The sequence below is a fragment of the Eublepharis macularius genome, chromosome 4 (genome assembly GCF_028583425.1).
Source record: "Eublepharis macularius isolate TG4126 chromosome 4, MPM_Emac_v1.0, whole genome shotgun sequence".
NCBI classification, from domain to species: Eukaryota; Metazoa; Chordata; class Lepidosauria; order Squamata; family Eublepharidae; genus Eublepharis; species Eublepharis macularius.
The window spans coordinates 12,965,216-12,991,226 of NC_072793.1; the positions used below are offsets into that span (position 1 = coordinate 12,965,216).

Here is a 26,011-nt window from a genome sequence, read left to right on the forward strand (position 1 = left end):
GAGACTGGGCAGCCAATCAGAGCCCCTGGGACTTTCTTGGATAGGCGGGGGAGTGGGCCATCTCAGCTTAAAAAGCAGGGAAGTGATACTTTGGAGGGTGCGGGCAGGGCTTTTTGGATAAGAGTATAAGTTAAGCTTTGCTTTGGGGCTGTTTAATTAGGATTTGGGGGCAGGGTAGGAGCTTTGCTCTAAGGAATTAAAAAAGGGGCCTGTCAAAAATCGAACTCTTCTGGCATTGGTAGTGGGGCCAGCTTCTCCGAAGGTTTAGAAGAGCAGCCTAGTACTTGTTGAGAAGTCTGTCAGCTATGGTAAAGTTGTTACAAAGGAACCTTACATACTATCTGGGGGGAAAACATTCATTTCTCCCCTGAGCATTTCTGTTATTAACTTAGGCTCAGGTTCCACCAGTTAACACCCAGTGGGGGAAAAAAGCATAATCTCTGGGGAATGGGGTTGTGAGCCAGTTGTACACCTGTTTTACTATTTATTCCACACAAAACCTATACCTGTTTCTGTAACTTATTTTCTCTAAATAAAACATTAGTTGTTCTGTTCCATCTGTGTGCTGACTGTCTAGTTAAAATTGCTGTGGGAAAGGGGTTTCTAATCACTTCACTATCAAATACCACATTATTAGGGTTACAACCACAAGACCTTTAGGAAACACAAAGCTACATGCTACCTTCCAGTTAATAAAAGCTTATTCCTCTCCTTTTTATTGATATGGTGGTGGCTGGGGTGCACAGAAGGAAAGGAGAGGCCAGAATGCAGGTGTAATGAGGATGCCTTCAGTCTAAAGAATCAATTTACCTCAGATGTCTCCCCACTCAGTTCTCCCTTATCTGTTCCACATAAAAAGGTAAAGGGAGACCCCTGTGCAAGTACCGAGTCATTACTGACCCATTGGGAAAAGTTGCACCACGACATTTTCTCGGCAGACTTTTGTTACTGCGTGGTTTGCCGTTGCCTTCCCCAGTCATCTACACTTTACCACCAGGAAACTGGGTACTCATTTTACCGACCTTGGAAGGATGGAAGGCTGAGTCAGCCTTGAGCTGGTTACCTGAACCCAGCTTCCGCCAGGATCGAACTCAGGTCGTGAACAGAGCTCGGGCTGCAGTACTGCCGCTTACCACGGGGCTCCTCTGTCTTTTCCACATAATAACAGATTAAGATCAGACATTAAGATCAGTGGCAGCCAACAATATATTTTTGAAAGGTTAACAGCCAGGGGCTAAATGTCACGCTTACCTTTCTTGGGCTTTCTGAACAGCCTTTCTTTCTCTTCTGATGCCAGTGGTGATGTACAAATTAAAACAATGTAGGAAATGCATACAACTTAAAACACATTGGAAGAGGTGGGAGTGATTGCCTTAAAGATGGTCGTGTATCAAAGCAACTGAGGTATACGTACCCTTGCTTGCCTTGCGCTGTGTTTGCATTCTGCTGCTGGGCAATGCTGGGAAAAGTGGGTATGTGCAAGTGTACGTAGGTTGCCCCAGTTTTAATGACCTCAGTTTTGAGGCATAAAACAGAAGGCTGTATGCACTTAAAGCAGAACTAGAATACTCTATAACACCCCTGTAGATTGCTTTGAGCATAGTGATTAATAAGACCATTTTCTTTAAACCACAGATGTTAAAGAACGCTTTGGGTGACCGAAGCAGGCGGGGATCATCTGCTGATGGCGACACACTTTCTCAGCATAGTGATAGTGTCATGGATTACCACCACACAAAGGCAGAACCAGGTAGTGCTTTGGACTGTTAAGTTTATGCAGCATTAGTGAGCTGTACCGTTCAGCATGGGCATTTTTTTAACTTACACCCACTACAAGATTATTACTGCTATGGAAGGGCCACAGTGAGATTAAGCTGGTAAGGAGACTAAACAAAATCAATGTTGTAACAGTATTTTCTTGAACTTTTAAAACCTATAGTAATTTTTAAAACCTTGAATCTCATTCTAAAATGAAATGAGGCTTGGAATAGGGGAACATTTACAGTTCAGTTCCAAGAAAAGTTACACTTTTCTAATTCCTCTAACTTCAGTGGATTTAGAAGGGGTTGTAGCTTTTGGCTAGACCGGCCTTGTAATGCCGCCTTGCTGTTAAGCAAACTGAGTGCCTGCAGTCGGCCTGGCACGAGAGATTGTACCATCCAGTCATCTTCCCTTCCTGTTGCTAGCTACTTGCTTCTGGTCCGTTAGGAGAGCAGCTGGAAGATAGTATGTTTTTCAGCTTCTGTTTCTATGTAAGTTTAATACTTTATTTCATAGCTACCCAGCTTCCCAAAAGAAAACCGAGCAGACGGTCATTTTCGGCTTCCCCCCCGCCTTCCACCCGCCAGCTGTCATCTGAATTGGAAGATGCACTTTGGAGAGATGGAAGAGGGGCGACAGGAGAAATGTGCGATCGCTTGCAAAAGGAACAGGACCAGAGGAGGCTCAGAGCAAAGGTAATAACAACAGGATGGCCGGTACATCTAGATAAGTGGAAGTTCTCTATCGTACTGGTAGGCTATGAAATGACTTACCTAGTCAGAATCTCCCAACATTGCAGAGGCTTCGCAGGGACTTGTTGAACTGGAGTGTTGGTTACTTGCCTGGGGTAAGGTTTTAAGTTTAAAAAAAATTTAGTACCAGGGTATGGCGATGGACCCTCTAAGCCTTTCACATGCTGCCACCTACCCTAAAGCTCTTTGGAGCATCCCAGGAAGGTAAAGGCTGGGTCACCACACGCCACCTGTCTACCTTCCACTATAGCAGGCAGAGGGCCCTGACCCCAATCCTCACAGAATCTCCTCTCTCCTCTTCCAGAGGTTCCACCAGACAGACAGACACAGTTCCCTGAATGTACCTCCCTTCACCCAGCTACAGTCCAGGGCTATTGGGGGAAAAGGGATCTCAGAGTTAGTTTCCTTATATATATGCTGCCACCATCTAAACTTGGCCCATTGGTTGTGACCAGAAGGTATGAGATTTGTGTGTATTATTTTTCTTCAGCCAACAATTTCAAGCCAGCCAAGATTAACAATGAAAATAAACTTTATTTACAAGATGGGAGTGAATGGATTTTAAACTAATAAACAAATTGGAGTTAAATAGAGAATGTTTCAGTGTAACAGAACAGGTTTGGAATTGGCCAGCAATATCTCTGCTGCCTCTCCTTAGCAGAGTCAAAACCCTTCTCTCTCAGCAGCTCCCCAAAACCTTTCTTCCCGCCAATGGACATTAACTCTCATTGGCCAAGCAGCCTGCCTGCTCCATTGGCTGTCTCTCAGAAGAGGCGGAGCTGGAACCAGTCCTGTCCATCACACAGGGCTATGGACATATTTGGGTGGGCTTGATCTGACGCCTGCCTAGGAGCACAAGGGGTTTGGGGGCGGGGGTTGCTGGGGCATGAACAGTTCAGAAAGTATGTTTTCACTGCTGTTTGGATTTATTTGTTTAATGATATTTTTTTGTTTGTTTCATTCCCCTAGTTAACACAGCTGGTACAGATAAGGCTGTCTCAGACTTTAACAACATGTAAAATAGTAAAGAGTTCAGTAGCACCTTTAAGACTGCTACTGGACTCTTTACTATTTTACTACTACAGACTAACACGGCTAACTCCTGGATCTATAACAACATGTAGTGAGTGTGTCTTGGAGCATCCAGTGAGCAACAATATGTTGGTGGTGGCAGTTATTAAATTGTCCTCAAGACACCGACTGTACCAGTCTGGCATTTTTAAACTATTATCTACCTAGAAGACTTTGGGAGATTAGAGGCAGTATATAAACTGTCAGTGCTGTCTGTCTTAAGAGTTCCTTCAGAGCAAATGTAATCCTGACTTTCTGTCCTCACGTATTTCTTATGAGTACACATATTTATTTTCTTTGTGAATGGCTTTAAAATACTTTTAGGTGCTCTTTTCTTATGGATGTTACCAGGCTTTATTTTGCCTTCTAGTTGTTGATGAAAGCTTATGAAGATGAACTTAGAGCTTATGAGGCTAGTGAGAGACTCGAACTTGCAAAGATAAAAGCGAAGACCAAGGAAATGGTAAGGGAAAGCATAAGATAACAAATTTGCCAATAGGCATACGTATTTCTTGTGTTCAAATTAGCCGGGATTCTATAGAAGGATTCAATGTCTTTCAGAAAGAGTTTTTGCTTTTAATGTGCAGCAGAACTAAAATTATTAAGTAAAGTCATGGCAACATTCTTTTTGAGACTATAACTTTTGCATCAGTGGACTCAGGATACACAAAACTAGATACCTTGAGAAAGTGAGGTTAAGCATTTTCTGAAATAAAATTAAGTGTAAAGACTAAAGCAAACTGTTAATACTGCTGAAATTTTCAACAGGCATTGACTACTCAAAAACCAAAAGGAGGGGAACGGTCACTGACAAGAACAACTGAGACCAAAGCAAAAAAAGACCGTTGTAGAACAAACAATTCTTGTACTCAATATCGTTTACTGTTTTTCCTTAGGCAATATCACAATCAAAAGTAGTTGGCAACATCCGTTCAGAGAGTGACCACCCGGGGGGGGGGGTCCACTCCCGACGGGAGAATGGCAACGGGTATGCCCGGCTGAATATCCCGTTTCACTGTACACACGCTTCTTCAAAAGCCTCCGCACAGTTGCCAATAAATATGTTAATTACAAAACAGGAGTCGTCCACCATAAATTTCCTCTGTTTAATATCGGGCTCAAAGCCTCTATTCTCTCACAGGGGATCGAGAGAGAATAGAGGCTTTGAGCCCGATATTAAACAGAGGAAATTTATGGTGGACGACTCCTGTTTTGTAATTAACATATTTATTGGCAATTGTACGGAGGCTTTTGAAGAAGCGTGTGTACAGCGAAACGGGATATTCAGCCGGGCATACCCGTTGCCATTGACTGTACTCAACCAAGTTAAAACAGGTGCTTGCTTTTCCAATAATGCATTATTGTCTATGTCATTCTGATCCTTCGGTTATTATGTGCTAGCTCCCTAGATAATTTTATCAGTCTCTCTATTTTGTGGACTTTTTGTGAATGATCTGAATAGAAAATGAATGTTACCAACTTCAGAAAAGACCAGGAGGGAGGAGGTTAAAATAGAGCATCCTGCATTGCGTGGCTTGATTTGGACACCTACCTATATCCTGCTATTAATCAGAGACTTTTCTTACTCTGTCTATGGCAGTGTGTGTTTTTTTTTTGCATCTAAATGCAACAGATTGCAAGACATTGGATAATGCAAGAACTGGTACGCAGACAGCCTCAGCTCACTAATTCTTGTAGACCCTCTGTTTGCTCCACTGAAGGATCCAGCCTAGAATATGAATCTCTGTGCAAATGTCCAAAGGCTATTATTATTTCAAACTCTTGCGTAGGAATAATTATTCTTCATGTGTATCATCATCTAGGATCGAAGATACAAGGAAAGCTTATTTAAAGAACCTCCTCGTGTGTCACGACCTGCAGAGGTTTACTCCAGAAAAACAGTACCTAGGAATCTCAAACGCAGCCAGTGGATTTCAAGAGGAGGATTTGCAAAGCCAAAGAAAGCAGCTCCAAGTAAGAATCAGTGGCTTCTGCATGGTAGAGAGCTGGGCACCTTTTGGAGGCATGAGCTGGAGACCACGAATTCCGGCTTCGTGCCAACATATACCTGCAAAAGCATTTTTTCCTATCCTATGGCTTCTATATGTCTAGACCGCTGTAAAGGAAGTGAATTCACTTACTAAGTCTGAACCATGGATACACAGGTCTGTTCATGGTCCGTCTTGCACCCTGACAGAGAGAGACCATCAGGCAGGCCAGATGCCTTTCCTCTGTGGCTCCCATGGCTGCATTCCTTTTTGCTCCTCTATTTTTTCCCAAATTCAATCCAGTTCAGTCATAGTGAGGGGCTATGGCTTTAAATTGAGTTCCTCAAGCAAAACTTGTCAGTAATTTTCACACGGCGTGATGCTTTCCAAAGTGATCCAAAAGCATTTGTATCGGTACTTTTATTTTCGGTCACCTGTCATTTGGTGGGTTTCTGCTTTAAATCCTAGCGGGGGTACCTGTCCTCCCCAGAGCAGCCTGTGCTCTGAGGAGGCAGCGCCCCAGACCCTCAGCTCCTCTTGCCCCTGGTCGGAGAGGTGGTTCTGCAGCACGCTCCTCTGTTTTTGCTGTGCTGAGGCTTTATTTCTCCCCGAGCTGCTATCATCCTGAATGGAGACAGATAGTGAGAAGGAGAGTTAGAGGCATTTATTCTTAAGTATGGCTGGAAAAGCTTAACTTAAGAAATGTGTGCAGTGCAATAGTAAGATGATGAAGATGGATAGCCCTTCCTTGTGCCTCATCTGTCAGGGGAGGGGGCGCACAATGTGTGTGAATGCTTGTAAGTGTTGCCAAGGCTCCACCCTGAAAGCTCGGGTCAAAAGAACTGCTAGGCTGAAGCTCATACTATGGAAATGGGCTCTGTTGGCTACAAATAGCCCTTCTGCCAAATCTTCCGCCCTCGCAGTACTGGCTGACTGGTTGGATCCGATTCTATTGACAGCCTTGACCTCGGGTGTTCTGAGCCCATCGAATCTGATACCACTTCGGATCAAACAGCGCTCTAGATTGGGGGTTCTCAGATCCAGCAGCTAGAACCCCATCTTCACCACGTAGTCTATCAGATGCTTGCTCTCGGATTTGAACCCTGACAGGCCGAGATCCACAGGGAAAAAGGGACCAACCCTGGATGTCTCGGAGGCACCCAGGAAGATGCCGAGGTCCAAGCTGAGGCACTCTTCTAAACAAAGAGATGACTCTCATAGGAGGCCAACTATAGACTTGGAGGTTGCTGAGGTGGGGATCATCGACACCCTACATATCCCCTTGGTCTGTTCTAAGTTGTCTTCAGTGTATTCCTCCATGGAAGAAGGTGAACTTCCCCGGCTCCAGTTGGATCAGAAGCATCCGTTGCAAGGGCAGACCATGCAGCACAGCTGCTATATGCACATATGCCCATCATGGTATCAGCAAGAAATGCCCCCACCTTGACGTATTGACTGGAGAGAGCATTGGATTATTTTGCCCAACCTAGGGCACATAAAAGGCAGGATTCTTTTCCCAAGGCATCAGTGACCTTCCAGTTATTCAAATTGGATTTGGAGCCGTTCGCAATGGAATGGGGTCTTAGCATTCCTTATGATCCATCATCAGGCAAAACAGTGAGGGTCAGGGAGCTGGTTTCGCCCACTGAAGATTTTAACCCCTACGCTGAGCAGATGCTCAGAATGGTTAAGTCACTAGACACTGATGTATCGTCTACTGAGCCCAGACCTCAGGACAAAATACTGTAACATCTGTATTCAGCGAATCCAGCCAACATTGCGTTACCTATGATTGAGGGGTCCATGGAACCAATATCTATTCTTTGTGAGAAACTAGCATCAATTCCCCCAGCATCAAAGAAAGCTGAAGGGCTTCCCCCCCATCTTCATTAATTACCGAAAAGGTGCAGACAATGCACTGGCAGGACTCTCATTTTACACCTACTGATAAAGAGGGAAAGAAGCTGGATGGAATAGGAAGGAAGATCTATGCATCCTAATGGCTGTGGCTCATGGACCCCCTCCAGTCTCCCCTCCCATCCCACCACCTGCAGAGGTGGCCTGTGGCACGGCGCAGCCAGGCTGAGAAAGGCCTCCCTGCCACTGAGTCTGGCCCCTCCTCATCCTATGGCACAGCCGCCCCTCACAGGGTGGCATGGTATTCAGTGGGGGGTGGAAATCGTGGCCCACTCATTGGCTTTGCCATTGCTTGCCACTCATGTGCCTGCTATGGGGGCAGCACAGCCAAGGCTGCCCACAACAACCTGAGGAATCACCGTCTACATAACCCCCTCCACCCTAGGCAAGCCCTCCTGCACTGCCCGCTCGTATGGGATGCCCTTGGCCATGAGGGTGTGGACCTGCTTCCAAGCTGGCCTGTAGGAGCTTCATGATAGAGAGCGAAAGTCTGTAGAGCTAGGAAACTCAGCAGAAAACACAAGAGAGCAAAGTAAGATATCATAATTTACACACTCTAAGCAAAGTTCAGGTTTTCTGGGTACAAAAGTTGGATTGACAAACTGGAATTTTAGCATTTCTTTTTTGACCTAGAATAGAAATAGCTTTGGCCTTACTCTTCATGAACTCCTAGAGTTCTAGAAAAAATTGAGTTAGAGTGATAAACTCACAGGGGCTTGCTACACATGTAACAGAATTCAACAGCAGTTCTTCAAGGAAAATGTTTGGAAGGGAGGGGTTTGGAATGGTGACGCTGTGCATATGAGCATGTATGTGCTTGTACCTACCGAATTCCTTAAATCTCCCGTGACTGCTCTTCATATTGCCCCTTCCTGAAGCAAAACAGTCAGTACTGTTGCATATGTTTGTGTGAAACTGGTAGTTAGACCTGAAGGGAATTTTTTTTAACAAGAGGAAATTGAAAGACAAAAAGTACATTTGGGAGTGAACAGATTCACAGCTCGGGGACTTGGATAGATGCCTTCAGATGGAAGAATAGATGGCCTCCACTGCATGTAATGCCCTTGGCCACTTCAGCTGGTACATCTGTGAGAAGCGTGATCATATCCAGGCTATGTTGCAGTGCCCTGTGGGCAGACCGCCTCCGAAGGCTTTTGGGAAGCTCTACTTGTACCAAACACTGGTGTGTTTGGTACAGCATTACAGGGAAAATAACTTGTCAGCATTACAGGGAAAATAACTTGTACATAATTGAAAGATTTACTTCGGCTTTCTGTTTGTTTCTTGATAAATTGAAAGCACTAATTATTGTTTAAATGAGTTAAGACTAGAGTATCTGAGAAGCCTGTTGGTCAGTCACGATCCGCTTCCCTGAGCAACAAGGCAAGGCTACCTTGCCTGTAGAACTACTGCTCCACAATTCCTCACCCGGTGAAAAACTTGTTGTTCACTGTCCGTCTTCTGTGCAGCCCCACATGGGGACTGCGCCTGCGCAGGCCTGCCGACCGGATTTTTCTTTTCTAGCCAACGTCCACTAGGGGGCGCACGTACGCACCAATGCACATGCGCAGCTTTTCCCGCCCGAGCAACATTGGGCGACGTCACCCCCTTCCCCTCAGTTTCTTCTTTGCCGCCGACTGCTGAAGATCTAGCTGTCCGCTGTGAGAAGAAACGCCATTTTGAGAGAGAGATCGTTCATTCTTTCTGTCAAGTATGTCTGAGAAGTCGCTGTTTAAGCGCTGTTCGACCTGTTCAACGAAAATGACGAGAACGGATGGTCATTCCGTTTGCCTCGAGTGCTTGGGTGAAGGACACATCGTTGAGAGATGTGAGCATTGTCAATGGTTCACCCCTAAGGCCAGGGCTGAGAGGGCGAACAGGTTGAATGCCTTGCTTTGGAGGAGGGCTATGCAGGCGTCGGGAGCCCCTGATACCCCTGGGGGGCCACCGCCAGTTAGTGGGACGGCCAAAACCCCTTCGGTGGTCGGACAATCCGTTCCTAGCTCCACTTCCACCTCTCACTCCCGCTCGCCAGATCGGATCCGACCAGCCCCGACTCCGACCTTGGATCCGAAGGACGCCTCGGGCTTCGCTTCGGATCGTAAGCATCAGACCCCGAAGTCAGATCCAACTCGGAAGCAGCGACACTGCTCCAAGTCCCCGACGAGGTCGGAACTGCCCTCCACACCGGCTCCGAAGGTGCAGAGAACTTCATCGGATCTGAACATCCCGGCCAGGTTGGCTCCGGCGCCGGTGGAACCAACATCATCGGTTCCAAAGCATACAGAGCCGACTCGCCTCAGCCTCGTTCTGAAGCCTAGTACCAGGTCGGAATCGAAGGCTTCGGATCTGTTGCCTACTTTGACACCACTGGATCCGATGGACCAGAGTCGAAGCACCGATCAGGGCTTAGCCTCCAAGGGCGAGAAGAAGGCCAAAAAGAAGTCGAAGCACAGACAATCGACTTCCGTCCAAACTGATGAGGTGCTCTGGGAGAAGCCCACGACTCCTTCACCACACCTGCCGTCTCCGTCGTACCATTCCGATGATGGTGACCTGCCCGACGCTCCACCTCATGTGGCCCATAAGCGGTCTTCTGGTGACTACGCTGGTAGAGAGGATCTACCTTATCGATGGCCTAGAAGTGGATATGACAGGGAGGGCTCCTTTTATGCGAGGTCTCACGGATCCTATTCTCCATCCTTTGGCAGAGAATATTGGGGTGACGCTCGGAGTGAGTTCTCCCACTATGGTTCTCCCGGGCATGCTTCGCCCTACCGGCAGCCTGAGCCTTACCAAGGTCCAAGCCCTAGCCCTCCGTCTGACCCATCACCTGATGATATCATTATTGGGACTGGTCGTATTTCGCCTTCGGAAGATTACCGGCTCTATACTGAGCAGATGATCCGAATGGCCCGTTCTTTGGACATTGAGATTTCGGCTGTAGACCCGAAACCAAAGGATAAGATCCTGCAGTATGTCCAGTCTGGGAATCCTCCAACCATTGCATTCCTGTTTACTGAAGGTTTGGTGGAAATCATTACCGCAATCTGTGACAAACCGGCTTCCGTTTACCCAACATCTCGTAAATTAGAAGCTCTGTATAAGACAAGGGATGACGTCTGTACGTATCTCTTTGCACATCCACCGCCTTCTTCCCTCATCACTGAGGAGATGCAGACCCGTCAACGCCAGGGGTCCTATGCTGTACCCATCAACAAAGAGAGCAGGAAGCTCGATTTGTTGGGCAAGAAATTATATTCCTCTGCTGCCCTAACACTCAAGATCTCTAACTACTCAGCCATCATGGGTGCCTATCAGATTTTCCTATGGAATCGCATGGTGGTCTTCATGGAAAAGCTTCCGACAGACCAGAGGGTGTTGGCAAAGGTGGTGCTGGATGAGGCCCTACAACTATCGCGACAACAGATAAATGCTGGCCGCGACACAGTTGACACCTCTGCGAGAGCATTGGCATCATCCATCGTGCTCTGCAGACACTCACGGCTTCGTGCTCTGCAGACACTCACTGCACTGCCTGTCAAGACACGAAATAAAGTGGAAAATCTGCCCTTTGAGGGTCAGTCGCTGTTTTCATCAAAAACGGATGAATACCTGTCGCAGAAACGTAAAGATCGGCTGACAGCCCGTTCCTACGGTATTCTTCCAACCAGGCCATTCACCGAGAATCGATTCCAGTATCGTTCCTCGCAGGGCTATCGTGGTCGACAGCAGAGATATCAACCATATCCATGCTATGGGTCCTACAGGCAGTTCCAGCCGCCTGCGAGTTCTTTCCAGCGCTGGAGGCCTAGCTACCGCCCACGTCGCGGTCAACAAGCCCACGATGCCAAGGAGTCAGCAACTCAACCTTAACAGTTCTGACTAGAATTTGAACAATCTGTCGTGTTCGGTAACAGGTTGGCTCAGTTTGCCTCAGCATGGGCAGAGATTACCACTGATAGTTGGGTGCTTAACATTGTTACAGTTGGTTATAAAATTCAGTTTGATGTTTACCCAGTGTTGTCTCTTCCTGATCACTCAGCACAATCCTCTTCTGATGAATTACAGGCTGAGGTTGTAGCACTGCTGGAGAAGGGAGCCGTACAGGAAGTACTCCCTCAGGAACCCCTCTTGGGTTTTTACTCTAAGATGTTCCTTGTAGACAAGAAGGATGGAGGTGTACGACCCATCTTAGACCTAAGAGAATTGAATAAATTCATTCTCGTTAAGCCGTTCAGAATGCTTACCTTAAATACAGTGCTCCAGTTAATGCCTGAGGACATGTGGTTCACCGTCCTGGATCTCAGGGACGCATACTTCCACATTGCCATCCACCCTAGTCACAGGAAATACCTCAGGTTCCTTTGTAACAGTAAGGCCTACCGTTATCAGGTACTCCCTTTTGGATTGTCAACAGCCCCCTGGGTTTTTTCTAAATGTATGGCTGTTGTAGTGGCATACTTGAGGGAACAGGGTTGTACCATCTATCCCTATCTTGACGATTGGCTTTTGGAAGCACCCTCTGCTGATGCACTCCTGGCCCAAATTAATAAGGTGATGCTCACCTGCTCCAGGTTAGGGCTTTTGGTTAACCTCAAAAAATCTAACCTTACCCCGTCCAGGAGAATACTGTTTATCGGTATAGAACTGGATGGCAATGTAAATAAAGGTTTTCTGCCCAGGGAACGAGCAGTAAAGATTGGCAGGATGGTGAATCTTTTTTCGAGATGTAGGTTCCAATTGGTTACCGCTATCCAGAGACTGCTAGGCCTTATGGCCTCTTCTACGGCAGTTACCCCTATGGCCCAGTTGCATATGCGACCTCTCCAGCTGTAGTTCCTATCTGTTCATGATTTTGAACACGAATCCCAGAACAAGCGGTACTCCATCCCTAGAGGATTTTTCCGTACCTTACGATGGTGGCTTGACAAGACTAACCTCCTTGGGGGTATTGCGTTTGGGTCCATCCAAACCGAGATCACAATCTCAACTGATGCCTCCACGATAGGATGGGGAGCCCAGTGTGGTGCCCTTAGGGCACATGGGGTTTGGTCGGAGCAGGAAAGGGAAGATCACATTAACCTGCTAGATTTGAGAGCAGTCCGTTATGCCCTTATCGCGTTCGCAGACACGCTGCAGCAGAAATCCGTTCAGGTACTCACGGACAATTGCACCACGATGTTCTATCTGAACAAGCAAGGGGGCACTACTTCCAAGGCCCTCTGCGACGAGACCGTTCAGATTTGGGAATGGGCCATGGACAGAGGCGTGTTCATTCATGCGGTCCATATTCCTGGCACCACCAATATCATCGCGGACAAACTGAGTCGTATGCGATCCGACAGCTTCGAATGGACCATAGCAGACGGCTACCTGAACGCCATCTTTTTGGACTGGGGGTTCCCAGACATAGACCTCTTTGCATCGGAGGACAACAAGAAGGCCCCACGATTTTGCTCCAGGGGAGTTCTAGGTCACCACTCCCTTGGGGACGCGTTCCAGATACGCTGGACAGAGCACCTGTTTTATGCCTTCCCTCCATTCCCGCTGTTGTCTCGAGTCACCAGCAAAATTCAGAGGGACGGGCCTCACATGATTCTAGTGACACCCTTTTGGCCCAGACAAGCTTGGTTCCAACATGTCATGCAGCTTTCACAGGGGTCATATTATCGGTTCCCACTGAACCCGGACCTTCTGTCCAACAAAGGGGTTTGGTATCACGACCTACCCAAACTGAGCCTCACTGCTTGGCACATTCTGGGTCGGAAGGGATGTCTGACAGAGTAGCTGAGATTTTGCTGAATGCACGCAGGGACACTACTCGGAGGTCATACTCTGCTAAATGGCAGCATTTTGAAGCCTGGGCTAATGCCAAAGGGGTGAATGTGTGGGATTGCCATCTGTCATCTGTGTTCAAGTTCCTTCTGTCTCTAAAGGATGGGGGACTCTCTAATTCCTCTATTAAAGTTTATTTGGCGGCTATTTCAGCCTTCCACCCTAAGATTGATGGGAAAACGTTTTTTCCCCACAGTTTGTCGAAATCTTTTTTAAAAGGGTTGTATAACATGTTTCCACAAGTCAGGGAGATTTTTCCCCAATGGTCACTGCAAGTGGTATTGGTGGGGCTTATGAAATCGCCCTTCGAACCGCTGGCTACTTGTGAATTAAAATGGTTGTTCTGGAAAGTGGCTTTCTTGATCGCCATTCAATCTGTCCACAGAGTTAGCGAGTTGGCGGCCCTAAGGTGGGATCCGCCCTTTTTGGAGGTCCATAAAAATAAAGTGGTTCTGAGACCTGACCTTCGTTTTAGGCCCAAGGTCTCCACTCAATTTCATACCTCACAGAACATTGTCCTGCCTATCTTTTTTCCTGACCCTTCTGATAACTCTGAAAGGGCATTATATTCCTTGGATGTGAGAAGGGCTATTTTATTTTACCTTCAACGTACATCGCAGTTTAGATGTGCCAAACAACTGTTTGTGTGCTATTATGGGCCCAGGAAGGGACAGGCTGTTACTGCTCAATCAATTTCTCGCTGGGTTACTCAGACTGTTAGGGCTTGCTACTCGCATGCTAAGTTACCTTGCCCTTTGGAAGTAAAAGCTCATTCCACCAGAGCACAAGCTGCCTCTGCGGCCTTCCTTAGGGGCGTGCCCTTGCAAGACATCTGCAGGGCTGCAACGTGGTCATCTTCTGACACGTTTGCTAAGCATTATGCACTAGATGTGTGGGAAAGGAAAGAGGCTGCTGTTGGTCTAGCAGTGCTTCAGTCTCTTTTTCAATGAGAACACATGCCTGCTTCCTGGGTAAGTGGCTTGTGAGTCTCCCATGTGGGGCTGCACAGAAGACGGACAGTGAAAACAGAGTTACGCTTACCGTAACTACTGTTCATTGACGTCTTCTGTGCAGACACACAACCCTCCCTCCTACCCCGCTGTGTTCTTCCAGATAATGTGAAGGCATTCGGCAGCAAAGGAGAAACTGAGGGGAAGGGGGCAACGTCGCCCAATGTCGCTCGGGCGGGAAAAGCCACGCATGCGCATTGGTGCTTACGTGCGCCCCCTAGTGGATGTTGGCTAGAAAAGAAAAATCCAGTCGGCAGGCCTGCGCAGGCGCAGTCCCCATGTGTGTCTGCACAGAAGACGTCAATGAACAGTAGTTACGGTAAGCGCAACTCTGTTTTTGCAGGCTTCTGTTGGTATTCTCCCCCACCCCCGCCATCTCTGAGTTTTATTGACTTCCTCTAATTACTTGAGTTGCACTGTTACAATTTAGTATTGGTTTTATGCTAGTTGTTTGTTTTGTATTTTAACCAGTTTTCATATTTGTATTGTGATAGTTTTTACATAGTATAGGGAGCAAAACCCAGACCAGGATAGGCCAGGCCACACTGAGCAGGATTGGCCTTGGTTAGTAATTGGTTGGGAGAGTGGCCACCAAGGACGATCAGGCTTGCTTTGCAGAGGCAGGCAATGGCAAACCATCTCTGTTAGTCTTTTGCTTTGAAAACCCCAGCAGGGTGTGCTGTAAGTTGGCTATGGCTTGATAGCACTTTCCGTCACCACCATAGAGGAGCAAAGGCTGAGAGCTCAGGAGTAGGGGTATGTGCTTCAGGAATCCAATTTGGGTAAAATACCTGAATCAGACCCAATCCGGAAAGCTTCGGGATTTCCGAAACCCCTAAGCAAGGGGACCCGGGGGGGGTAGGTTTAAAGGGCCCTTTCACAAGCGGCAGAGACCTTTAAACCTAACAATTCCCCCCCCTTTCCTCCCCCCCCCATTACCTGGCACCAGCAGAAGAAAAGGCTGGCCCTCTCTGATGGCCAGCCACGGCAGCAGGAGGGAAGGCCCTCTCTGCCGGCCACGCCAGTGCAATGCTGGCAGGAGAGAAGGTCCTCTCTGCTGGTCAGCCATGCCGGCCACAGAAGCAGCAGGAGGGAAGGCTCTGTCTGCTGGCCAGCCGCAGCGGCAGCAACAGGGAAGGCCCTGGCTGCACAAGGTAAGTGGGGTGGAGAATGGGGGGATGGGGTTAAAGGGTGGAGATGGGTGTTTAAGGGTGAAGGCAGCCTCCCCCTTCCCGTCACTTCAGTATGCGCCGAATCTTTACGGAGCATACCTAAGTGACCTGGAAACCCAAATCCGAAGCGGCATGCTGCTTCGGATTTCAGGGATTTCCAGATCTTTTCGGGTTACACACCCCTACACACCCCTACTGTTTTGAAAAAAGCAAGTACTAGCCTGCAGCATACTTACTAGGCTCAGGAGCTGAGATGCCTCTAAGAAGAGCTGCTAACCTTGTTTTCCCGCCCTTGTTGTTTACATCTGCCATTCTCTCACAGTGAAGGTAAAGGAGAATGACCTCCTCCCTCTCCTAATGGAGGAGTTCCCCCACCTGCACATTTCCCGTCCAACCATGAACAAGATGTGGCAGCAGCAGCTTGCACAGATCCAACAGCTGAAGTCTCCCAGCAACAGAACCCAGCTGAAGCTCCAAAATGAAGTGAGTGACCTGTCCCTAGCACTGCTGGAGGAGGGCATGTGGGTGGCACACAAAGCATCAACATTCCCAGTGGTCATGGCAGTGGCACTTCTAGCTGTACCCACCCACCCACCTCCATCAGGCAAATGGCATGGAAGCAGTGTGGGCAGCTGTAACTGCAAGTGGTGGTAGAGTTTCCAAGTGGGCCAAGGAAGAACTCAGGCAGATGGGGACGCGTGAGTGGGAGGGCAAGAAAAGGGAGCCTAGTAGTGGGCATAAGGGGGCATGAGCTCTCTCTGCCTAGGGCCCCCCAAAACTTGGAGCTGGCCCTCCTGTCCAGTCTAGGGAGAGCCATGGTTAGAACAACGCTATGTGTTTGTGACAGAGCTCCTAATTGCTTCTGATTGGTTTTGTCTTGTAGTGGATACTTGGTCACAATAACTTTCCCAGGCCCTGCTTAAGACTCTGAGCAGCTTCTTTTTACCAAGGATCACTTAATAAATCCTGCTCACATACTGAGGTTGGCGGACTAACCATATTCCTCCTGTCCTTGTAAAAAAAAGGAAAGTAGGCTCTTTCTTTTTTCCCTGAAGCTAGAATGTCTCTCTCCCCAGGAACTGTCCCTTTCAGTGTGATCTATTTCTTACTCAATACATGGAAAGGATTTCTGAAAGAGGCAGTAGATCCAATTCTGCCAGTAGAAAGAGTCAGTAGATCCACTTTCTTGAAAAGTGCTACATTAGGTTATAATTTACTAAAGCTTAACACATGGGGAAGCCTTAATGTTTTTTTTTTCTTCTTTCAGGTAGTAGAAGCACAGAAGAAGCATGAACTCCTTGTTGAACTCATTAAGAAAGAGCAGGCCCATAACAAGAGACTGGTATGTTTAGGTGACCCAGCTCTGGCCACACAGCATGAGAACTATGAGGTGGGAGAGCTGGTTAGGGCAGGCTGGTTCAACTGTGTAACTCATCCAGCCAGATGCAGCTCACCAAGTCAACCCAGACCACCAGGATCATGCTAATCTTTTGATTTTTTTTTCTGGACTGGAACTGTAAGCACAGGGTAGTTATTCAGTACAGGGCTGGTAGGCTGTGTTTAGTTTGATGGGTTCCAAATGCTGCAGGCCATGTCTAGCCAGACCACTTGTCCGATTAGGAGAGCATGCAACCACACTGCACCAAAGCTGGGGCTTGGTAAATTGCTTATCTGGATAAAAAAAAAAGTAGAACTGAACTTCTGAAAAATTGCTTACCTTTGTGAATGCATTGGCCAGCTATAGCTTCATTATAGGACTGTGAATAAAATTCTCGTGTTCCAACTATTTGTTGTTCAAGCAGTTCTACAAGAGTGACTTAGATTCCCTTCTTGCTCTAGAACTCACTTGCCTTTTCTTTCAGCAAGATTTCAAGGAATGTATTCAGCGACAGAAATGTGCCCAGAACAACATGAGAGCTCGACGCCAGCAAATTGTCAGAGCCAAAAAGTACTACCAAGATTACAGAGTTCAACTGCGGGCTAAGATGATGAGGGCCAGGACCCGGGAAGAACTGGTAAGTAAAGGGTCCTTCCTTCACAGCAACTGGAATTGCTTTTTTGCAGAAGGGCCAGCCTTTTATCTCAGTAGTCTTACGGTGTTCAAACTTGAGCTGTATTTAGAAGCTTCCAGCATGGTATGGCCAGGGCTTTTTTTCAGGGGGAACGCGGGGGAACGGAGTTCCGGAACCTCTTGAAAATGGTCACATGGCTGGTGGCCCCGCCCCCTGATCTCCAGACAGAAGGGAGTTGAGATTGCCCGGCGCGGAGGGCAATCTAAACTCCCCTCTGTCTGGAGATCAGGGGGCGGGGCCACCAGCCATGTGACCATTTTCTCCGAGGGCAACCCACTGAGTTCCACCTCCTCTTTTCCCAGAAAAAAAGCCCTGGGTGTATGGCTGTAGCTGTGGCTACCATAACAGAGCTGGCTTAGGGAAGTTGCTAAGAGAATAATCCGGGAGGCCCTCCCTTCAAATCTTAGCTTTGCCATCACCTCAGAAGATGACTTCAGTTCACAATCTGGAGATGGTCCACTTAGCAAGCTAATGTGTGTAAAGCATTTTTTTAAACTCTGCACCATCTATATTCAATCATGTGCCTAGGCTGCCATCATGTGGCTATATTTCAGGCTAGCAGCTTTCCTGTGTGATAGGGCTATTCTTGAATTATCAATGTGGCATGGGAGCCAGCCTTAGGAGGGCACCAGCAGCACCCTCATCGTATCAGACAGTACCTATGAATCATCCTTTTTCAGCGTTCTGACAAGTGGCATGAGGGAGGGTACACAGGAGCTGCCACAATATGGCCAGAGGAGCTGCAGAACTAACGCGCAGTACTTTGTATTCTAGCAGCTGTCACCTTGAGTTTCCAACTGTATGGCAATGCCTCAGACAAAAGGATGATCTTCCATACTATTTCTGTCTCCCTTTCCCATCTAGACTTTTTCTCCTCAACTCTGTTGGCAGTACTGGGCAGGAATTTAACTTACACATGAGCAGATTTACACTTGCTTTCCTGGTTCATACAGCTACTTTTTTGAACTGCTCTCTCCAAGGGCACATCAGTAAATGGCGCTATTTGTCTCCTTTCTCTGAGTATCTATTTAATTTAATTTTAATTTAATTTATTACATTTATATTCCGCCCTCCCCGCATCGGCGGGCTCAGGGCGGATAACAACAATTCAACATATTAAATATCACTAAAAACTTTAAAAACTCTATATCTAATCATTAAAATTACAACTATGCAAATATACAAATTTCATATATATATATATATACATATAATTAAAGAGGCAGCACATAGTTTAAATTCGACGTTCCGTGCAGCGGTTCTTCCCAGAGCAAATATATGAAGTATAAAGTATGAGCAACAGCATCTGCCTAGGAGGGCATATGATTTAACCCCCTCCCCCTTACCTGGGGGCGGGGGCACCGCCTGGCATCAACCATATGCCAGAATCCTGATTTTCAGACACTTGGTTCTCCAGCCTCAGGCTACAGTCAGAGCTAAAAATGTCAGGTTAACATTAGGGTTGCTAACTATAACCTACAGATTAAACCTCTTAGAGGATAGCATTTTGTTGACAGTCAGGTTAAGAGCCGAGGTAATACTTGTCTTTCTTTTTTCAAAATGTTGTTGTGGTTCACTGTCCGTCTTCTGTGCAGCCCCACATGGGACTGTGCCTGCGCAGGCCTGCCGACCGGATTTTTCTTTTCTAGCTAACGTCCACTAGGGGGCGCATGTCCGATCCAATGCGCATGCGCGGCCGTTTCCCGCCCGAGCGACATCGGGCGACGTCGCCCCCTTCCCCTCAGTTTCTTCTTTGCCGCCGACTGGTAAAGATCTAGCTGTCTGCTGTGTGAGGAAACCTTTTTTTATGAGAGAGATCGAGAATGTCGGAGAAGTAGTTGTTTAAGCGCTGTTCGACTTGTTCTACGAAGATGACGAGGACGGACGGTCATTCCGTTTGCCTCGAGTGCTTGGGTGAAGGACACATTGTCGAAAAATGTGAGCATTGCCAACGGTTCACCCCGAAGGCCAGGGCTGAGAGGGCAAACAGATTGAATGCCCTACTGTGGAGAAGGGCTATGCGGGCGTCGGGAGCCCCTGATACCCCGGGGGGGGGCACCACCGGCTAGTGGGACGGCCGAAACCCCCTCTGTGATGGGATCTGTCCAGAGCACCGCTTCCACCTCGCGTTCTCGCTCACCAGATCGGCCCTGACAAGCCCCAACTCTGACCTCAGATCCGAAGGACGCTGCGAGTTCCACGTCGAGTCGCAGACATTTGGCCCCGAAGTCGGATCCGACTCGGAAGCGACATCGTTCCAGGTCTCCGACGAGGTCGGAACCGCCTGCCACACCGGCTCCGAAGGTGCCGAGGACTTCATCGGATCCGAACATCCCGGCTGGATCGGTTCCCAAGACGTCGGATCCGACATCAGAGTCGACATCGTTGGCTCCGAAGCTTACAGAATCGGCGTGCGCTAGCCTCGTTCCGAAGACGAGTGCCCGATCGGAACTGAAGGCATCGGATCCGTTGCCCACCGTGACATCGCCGGCTCCGATGGACCGGAACCGAAGCGCCGATCAGACCTCAGCCGCCAAGGGCGAGAAGAAGGCGAAAAAGAAATCGAAGCACAGGCAGTCAGCTTCGGTCCAAACTGATGAGGTGCTCTGGGAGAAGCCCTCGACTCCATCACCGCACCTGTCACCTCCGTTGTACCACTCCACTGATGATGATGGTGATCTGCCCGACGCTCCACCTCGGGTGGCCCAGAAGTGGCATGCTGGTGACTACGTGGGTAGAGAGGACCTACCTTATCATGTTCCTCGGAGTGGATATGACAGAGAGGGCTGTATGCAAGCTCTCCATCGTTTGGCAGAGAGTATTGGGGTGACACTCGGAGTGAGTTCTCCCATTATGGCTGTCCCAGGCGTGTCTCGCCTTACCAACAGCCCGAACCTTACCAAGGCCCGAGCCCCAGCCCTCCATCTGACCCGTCACCTGATGACATCATCATTGGGACCGGTCGTGTATCACCATCGGAGGACTACCGGCTCTATACTGAGCATATGGTCTGAATGGCCCGTTCTCTGGACATCGAGATCTCTGCTGTGGATCCTAAACCAAAAGATAAGATTCTGCAGTATGTCCAGTGTGGGAATCCTCCAACCATTGCTTTCCCATTCACCGAAGGCTTGGTGGAAATCATTACCAACATCTGTGAGAAATCGGCTTCTGTGTACCCGACATCTCGCAAGCTAGAGGCTCTGTACAAGACAAGGGATGACGTCTGTACGTATCTCTTTGCTCATCCACCTCCTTCTTCCCTCATTACTGAGGAAATGCAGACCCGTCAACGCCAAGGGTCTTATGCTGTGCCCATCGATAAGGAGAGCAGAAAATTGGATTCCTTGGGCAAGAAATTATACTCCTCTGCGGCCCTGACACTGAAAATCTCCAACTACTCCGCCATCATGGGAGCATATCAAATTTTCCTCTGGAACCGCATGGCGGCCTTTATGGAAAAACTCCCTGCAGACCAGAGAGTGTTGGCAAAGATGGTTCTTGATGAGGCCCTGCGACTGTCTTGACCACAGATAAATGCGGGCCGCAACACTGTTGATACCTCGGCGAGGGCATTGGCATCCTCCATCGTGCTTCGCAGACACGCGTGGCTCCGTACAACGGCACTGCCTGTTGAGACACGAAACAAAGTGGAGAAGCTGCCTTTTGAAGGTCCATCTCTGTTCTTGTCCAAGACAGATGAATACCTGTTGCAAAAACGTAAAGATCGGCTCACGGCCCGCTCCTACGGTATTCTCCCAACCAGGCCGTTCACCGAGGGTCGTTTCCAATATCGCTCTTCGCAGGGCTATCGTGGGCGACAACAGAGATACCAACCGTATCCACATAATGGGTCCTACAGGCAATTCCAGCCGCCTGCAAGCTCCTTTCAGCGCCGGAGGCCTACCTACCGCCCGCGTCGCAGTCAACAGGCCCACGATGCCAAAGAGTCAGCAACGCAACCTAAGCAGTTCTGACTAGAATTCGAACAGTCTGTCGTGTTTGGAAACAGATTGGTTCAGTTTGCCTCAGCATGGGCAGAGATTACCTCTGATAGTTGGGTTCTTAACATCGTTACAGTTGGCTATAAAATTCAGTTTGATGTTTACCCAGTGTTGTCTCTTCCTGACCACTTAGTACAATCCTCTTCTGATAAATTACAGGCTGAGGTTGTAGCACTACTGGAGAAGGGGGCTGTACAGGAGGTACTCCCTCGGGACCCCCTCTTGGGTTTTTACTTTAGAATGTTCCTTGTAGACAAGAAGGATGGAGGGGTACGACCCATTCTAGACCTGAGAGAATTGAATAAATTCGTTCTCGTTAAGCGGTTCAGGATGCTTACCTTGAATACAGTCCTCCAGTTAATGCCCGAGGACATGTGGTTCGCCGTCCTGGATCTCACGGACGCGTATTTCCATATTGCCATCCATCCTGATCATAGGAAATACCTTAGGTTCCTTTGTAACAATACGGCCTACCATTACCAGGTGCTTCCCTTAGGACTCTCAACAGCCCCCCGAGTTTTTTCTAAATTTATGGCTGTTGTGCTTGCATACCTGAGGGAACAAGGTTGTACCATCTATCCCTATCTTGATTATTGGCTTTTGGCAGCACCTTCTGCTGATGCACTCCTGGTCCAAATTAATAAGGTGATGCTCACCTGCTCCCGGTTAGGGCTTTTGGTTAACCTAAAAAAGTCTAACCTTACCCTGTCCAGGAGAATACTGTTTATCGGTATGGAACTGGATGGTGATGTAAACAGAGGTTTTCTGCCCAGGGAGCATGCACTAAAGATTGGTAGAATGGTGAATCTTTTTTCTAGATATAGGTTCCAATCCGTAACGGCTATCCAGAGGCTGCTGGGCCTAATGGCCTCTTCTACAGCAGTCACCCCTATGGCCCGGTTGCACATGCAACCTCTCCAGCTGTGGTTTCTATCGGTTCATGATTTTGAACACGAGTCCCAGAATAAGCGGTATTCCATCCCCAGAGGGATTATCCGGGCCTTACGATGGTGGCTTGATGAGACTAACCTCCTTGGGGGTGTTGCGTTGGGGAGCCCAGTGTGGTGCCCTTAGGGCACATGGGGTCTGGTCAGAGCAGGAAAGGGAAGATCACATTAACCTGCTAGAATTGAGAGCAGTCCGTTATGCCCTTATCGCGTTCGCAGACACGCTGCAGCAGAAGTCCATTCAGGTGCTCACGGACAATTGCACCACGATGTTCTACCTGAACAAACAAGGGGGCACTACTTCCAAGGCCCTTTGCAAAGAGGCCATTCAGATTTGGGAGCGGGCCATGGACAAGGGCGTATCCATTCATGCGGTCCATATTCCTGGTACCACCAATGTCATCGCAGACAAACTGAGTCGGATGCGATTCGACAGCTACGAATGGACCGTAGCAGACAACTACCTGAATGCCATCTTTTTGGACTGGGGGTTCCCAGACGTAGACCTCTTTGCGTCAGAGAACAACAAGAAAGCCCCACAATTCTGTTCCAGGGGAGGTCTAGGTTACCATTCCCTAGGGGACGCGTTCCAGATACGCTGGACAGGGCACCTGTTTTATGCCTTCCCTCCATTCCCACTATTGTCTCGAGTCGTCAGCAAGATTCAGAGGTATGTGCCTCACTTAATTCTAGTAGCGCCCTTCTGGCCCAGACAAGCTTGGTTCCAACATGTCATGCAGCTTTCACAGGGGTCATATTATCGGTTCACTCTGAGCCCGGACCTTCTGTCCGACAAAGGGGTTTGATATCACGACCTACCCAAACTCAACCTCACTGCTTGGCACATTCAGGGGCGGAAGGGATGTCTGACAGGGTAGCTGAAATTTTGCTGAATGCACGTAGAGACACTACTTGCAGGTCATACTCTGCTAAATGGAAGCGTTTTGAATCCTGGGCTACTGACAACAGAGTGAATGTTTGGGATTGCCAGTTATCGTCTGTGTTTGAGTTCCTCCTGTCTCTAAAGGACGGAGGACTTTTTAATTCCTCTATTAAAGTTTATTTGGCAGCCATTTCAGCCTTCCACCCTAAGATAGATGGGAAGACAGTGTTCTCCCACAGTTTGTCGAAATCTTTTTTAAAAGGGTTGTATAACATGTATCCACAAGTCAAGGAAATTGTTCCCCAATGGTCGCTGCAAGTAGTATTGGCGGGGCTTATGAAATCGCCCTTCGAACCTCTGGCTACTTGTGAATTAAAATGGTTGTTCTGGAAAGTGGCTTTCTTGATCGCCATTACATCTGCCCGCAGAGTTAGCGAGTTGGCGGCCCTAAGGTGGGATCCGCCCTTTTTGGAGGTCCATCAAAATAAAGTGGTTCTGAGACCTGACCTTCGTTTTAGACCTAAAGTCTCCACTCAATTTCATACCTCACAGAACATTGTCCTGCCTATCTTTTTTCCTGACCCTTCCGATAACTCTGAAAGGGCCTTACATTCCTTGGATGTGAGAAGGGCTATTTTATTTTACCTTCAACGTACTTCACAGTTTAGGTGTGCCAAATAACTGTTTGTGTGCTATTATGGGCCCAGGAAGGGAAAAGCTGCAACAGCTCAATCATTTTCTCGCTGGGTTACTCAGACTGTTAGGGCCTGCTACTCGCATGCTAAGTTACCTTGCCCTTTGGAAGTAAAAGCTCATTCCACCAGAGCACAAGCTGCCTCTGCGGCCTTCCTTAGGGGCGAGACATCTTGCAGGGCTGCAAGACATCTTGCAAGACACCTGCAGGGCTGCAACGTGGTCGTCTTCTGACACGTTTGCTAAGCATTATGCACTAGATGTGTGGGAAAGGAAAGAGGCTGCTGTTGGTCTAGCAGTGCTTCAGTCTCTTTTTCAATGAGAACACATGCCTGCTTCCTGGGTAAGTGGCTTGTGAGTCTCCCATGTGGGGCTGCACAGAAGACGGACAGTGAAAACAGAGTTACGCTTACCGTAACTACTGTTCATTGACGTCTTCTGTGCAGACACACAACCCTCCCTCCTACCCCGCTGTGTTCTTCCAGATAATGTGAAGGCATTCGGCGGCAAAGGAGAAACTGAGGGGAAGGGGGCGACGTCGCCCAATGTCGCTCGGGCGGGAAACGGCCGCACATGCGCATTGGGTTGGACGTGCGCCCCCTAGTGGACGTTAGCTAGAAAAGAAAAATCCGGTCGGCAGGCCTGCACAGGCGCAGTCTCATGTGTGTCTGCACAGAAGACGTCAATGAACAGTAGTTACAGTAAGCGCAACTCTATTTTCTGCCACCCAGAATGACAAGTTAATTTAATGCTGAAGTTCCCATACGTGTATAATATGCAAGTATATTTAAATTGGTCATGTCTTAAACAATTATTTGTTAAACCAGTTTGCTGACAACCCTTAACCATGATCCCTATTTCTCAAGGAGGCCCCATGTTTATTGTGTATGTAATTTCTTGAGGGCGAGGGAAATAAAAAAAACTGTCTGCAGGGGTCGTAGTGCTGCCTACTACCTACTACTGCCTCCCCCTCCCGCGCTCCCCGAAGCAGTCCTTCTGTGGTGTAGCAGCTTTACATTCTGCAGCTAAAGATTGCTACTGTCTGGTTTGGAAAACTTACTTTCTTGGAGTAGAGAGCCATCCAGAAAACTCTTAGCACTTACAAAGACTGTAGAGGAGCCTAAAAGAAACCTCTTCCTTCTCCTTTTTCATCTCTAGCAACAGAGAGGAAAGAGCAGATCAGGGCTCATTTCGAGGGGGAATGCACAGGAACGCAGTTCCGGCAGTTCCCCAAAGAGGTCACATGGCAGGTAGCCCAACCCACCTGACTCTCGGCCATTTTGGGCCCATTTTGACCGAAATGGCCTGGGTCGGGCCTCTGACTGGTGGTGGATCACTCTTCCACTCAGCAGGGGCCTTATCCTAACCATTTTGTGCCCCTTTTCAGCCATTTTCAGCCCCTTTTTGCCATTTTGGGCCCAATTTCGGCCCTGAATGGCCAGGATTGGGTCCAAAACAGCTAGAATAGGAGATGTCAGGGGGTGTGGCATATGCAAATCAGTTATACTAATGACACTTCCGGTGATGGCAAGAGGCGTGGCATATGCTAATGAGCTATGCTAATGAGTTCCTCCAGCTCTTTTTCTACGAAATGACCCCTGGAGCAGATAGTAATATAGCCCCCAGAAGACTTAAAAAGAGATGACTATGGAGAAGGGGGGGGAGCCACAAAGTAGTGGAACTAGAAGTTACAAAAAGAGGCATCCACTGAGGAGGGATGAGGCAAGCAAGGTCAAAACAAAAATCAAACCTGATGCATCTACATCCATCATGCTCTGTGTTAGTCTTACGTCTCTGAAGATCTTGATGTTGCCGCTCCCTCCTTTGCAGAGCCCACATGAAATTTGCACAGAAGTTTCCTTGGTCCTGGGGTTTAATTATTTGGCAGAGCAAATACTTGGTG

The 26,011-nt window shown here is 48.2% G+C and overlaps 1 protein-coding gene across 1 annotated transcript in view; it reads left to right on the forward strand.

Moving 5' to 3' along the window:
- The window catches only part of CEP95 (centrosomal protein 95), an 84,662-nt gene that overhangs the window by 50,578 nt on the left and 8,073 nt on the right, over positions 1-26,011 (forward strand). Inside the window, exons 13-19 of the mRNA XM_054977550.1 lie at positions 1,636-1,750; positions 2,278-2,456; positions 3,955-4,047; positions 5,408-5,558; positions 15,832-15,992; positions 16,777-16,851; positions 17,372-17,524. Coding sequence (XP_054833525.1) covers positions 1,636-1,750; positions 2,278-2,456; positions 3,955-4,047; positions 5,408-5,558; positions 15,832-15,992; positions 16,777-16,851; positions 17,372-17,524 — 927 coding nt within the window. The remainder of the gene's footprint in view (positions 1-1,635; positions 1,751-2,277; positions 2,457-3,954; positions 4,048-5,407; positions 5,559-15,831; positions 15,993-16,776; positions 16,852-17,371; positions 17,525-26,011) is intronic.